This window comes from Merops nubicus, unplaced genomic scaffold, assembly GCF_000691845.1.
Source record: "Merops nubicus isolate BGI_N331 unplaced genomic scaffold, ASM69184v1 Scaffold47973, whole genome shotgun sequence".
Taxonomy (NCBI): domain Eukaryota; kingdom Metazoa; phylum Chordata; class Aves; order Coraciiformes; family Meropidae; genus Merops; species Merops nubicus.
The window spans coordinates 1-1,993 of NW_008601899.1; the positions used below are offsets into that span (position 1 = coordinate 1).

At 60.3% G+C, this 1,993-nt stretch overlaps 1 protein-coding gene across 1 annotated transcript; it reads left to right on the forward strand.

The window, feature by feature from the left end:
- Window positions 1-48: 48 nt before the first annotated feature.
- Window positions 49-1,957, forward strand: LOC103770855 (DNA damage-binding protein 1-like; the record flags this gene model as incomplete). Its single annotated transcript, XM_008938134.1, has 4 exons — window positions 49-218; window positions 545-647; window positions 964-1,087; window positions 1,874-1,957. Coding segments are annotated over 4 exons (481 nt in total), but the record flags the coding sequence as incomplete, so codon positions are not given.
- Between the last annotated feature and the right edge of the window lie 36 nt (window positions 1,958-1,993).

A 1,993-nucleotide genomic window follows, 5' to 3' on the forward strand; every position in this document is an offset into this window, starting at 1 on the left:
CCAGAGCTCCCTCCCAACCCCACCCTGCTGTGAGTCTTTGGCTTTCAGTGCTGCCACGACGGATGAGGAGCGCCAGCACCTGCAGGAGGTGGGGCTGTCCCACCTGGGGGAGTTTGTCAATGTCTTCTGCCACGGCTCCCTGGTGATGCAGAACCTGGGGGAGACATCCACCCCCACACAGGGCTCCGTGCTCTTTGGCACTGTCAACGGCATGATTGGTAAGGGTCAGAGGTAGCAGAATGTCTAGGCTGGAAGGGACCTCCAAAAGCCCACCTGGGCAGGAGGATCCCAAGTCCCCTTCTCCCCTGTCTTCCCCATCCCTGCTGAGGTCTCCTCGTGTCTCCTTTCTTCTCTCTTCTCCAGTGAAGTGCTGCTCTGTGTCACTCTCCCCTCAGAAACTCATTTTTTCCCTCTGTTTCCAGCAGCAACTCCTTCCCTGAGCTCTCCCAGGAGCCCCTTTCCAGCCCAAGCCCAGTCCCAACAGCTGCTGGGATGCTCTGGGGTGAGCCCTAAACCTTCATCTCCCCTTTTTCCCCCTGTGCAGGGCTGGTGACCTCGCTGTCAGAGAGCTGGTACAACCTCCTCCTGGACGTGCAGAACAGGCTGAATAAAGTCATCAAGAGCGTGGGCAAGATTGAACACTCCTTATATCCTTTGGCAGCTCGCCCTGGAGCCCGAGCCAGGCTGGGGTGGGGAACTGGGACACACTGGTGGGAGTGTCCAGCAGCTGGAGAAGGGGCTGAGGCCTTTGCCAGGGGTTTGTGCTCGCAGAGAAGGTGCCTGCAGTGAAGAGGAGTCCATCTGGCAGGGCTGGAGGATGAAATGAGCTTTGGGGCAGCCTGAAAAACATGCCACGGGTGCTGTGGGACCCCATCTGTCTGGGGTGCCTGTAGGCCCTGGGCTGGGGTGGATCTGGGTGGATTTGGGTGGATCTGTGTGGATTTGGGTCCTTGACTGTGGCACCTGGAGATCCTTCCACACCGAGCGCAAGACGGAGCCGGCCACGGGGTTCATCGATGGGGACCTCATTGAAAGCTTCCTGGACATCAGCAGGCCCAAGATGCAGGAGGTGGTGCAGAACTTGCAGGTGAGGTGGCTGCTGTGAAGCTTGAGGCCTTCAAAAAATCACCCCGGGGGTGCTGCTCAACACCTGCCTGGAGAGGAGGCAGTGTGTGCCCAGGAAGGCCACCAGCATCCTGGCTTGGGGCAGCACTGGTGTGGCCAGCAGGAGCAGGGCAGGATTGTCCCCCTGGGCTGGGCACTGGGGAGGCTGAACCTCCAATCCTGGGGGCAGTTTTGGGCCCCTCCCTCCCTCCCAGCAGGAGCTGGAGGGGCTGGAGCGTGGGCAGAGAAGGGCAACGGAGCTGCTGGGGAAGGGTCTAGAGCCCAAGTGTGGGGAGGAGCAGCTGAGGGAGCTGGGGGTGCTGAGCCTGGAGCAAAGGAGGCTCAGGGGAGACCTTCTGGCTCTGCACAGCTCCTGACAGGAGCCTGGAGGGAGGGAAAAGGGCCTCAAGTCACCCCAGGGGAGGTTGAGGTTGGCCCTGAGGGACAATTTCTTGCCCTGGAGGGTTGCCCAGGGCTGTGCCAGGCTGCCCAGGGCAGTGGTGGAGTCCCCACCCCTGGAGGGGTTTCCAAGCCGTGGAGATGTGGGGTGAGGGACACAGGTTAGAATCAAAAAGGTCTCTTCCAACCAAACCAGTTCTGTGATCCTAGATCAAGCAGCAGGATCACCCTGCTCAGGATTCCAGGCTGCAATCAGTCAACAAATCCTGAAGGCTGGTCCCTTCCTAGAAGGGGCTGGATGATCTGGGGTGGGGGTTTCAGCCCCCCCTGACCCCCCCCTGTCCTCCAACACCCTTTCCTCTCCCTGCAGATCGACGACGGCAGCGGCATGAAGAGAGAGGCCACCGTGGATGACCTCATCAAGATCGTGGAGGAGCTGACCAGGATCCATTAGCAGGATTCAGGCCCCTTCCCAAACACCTCCTTCCAC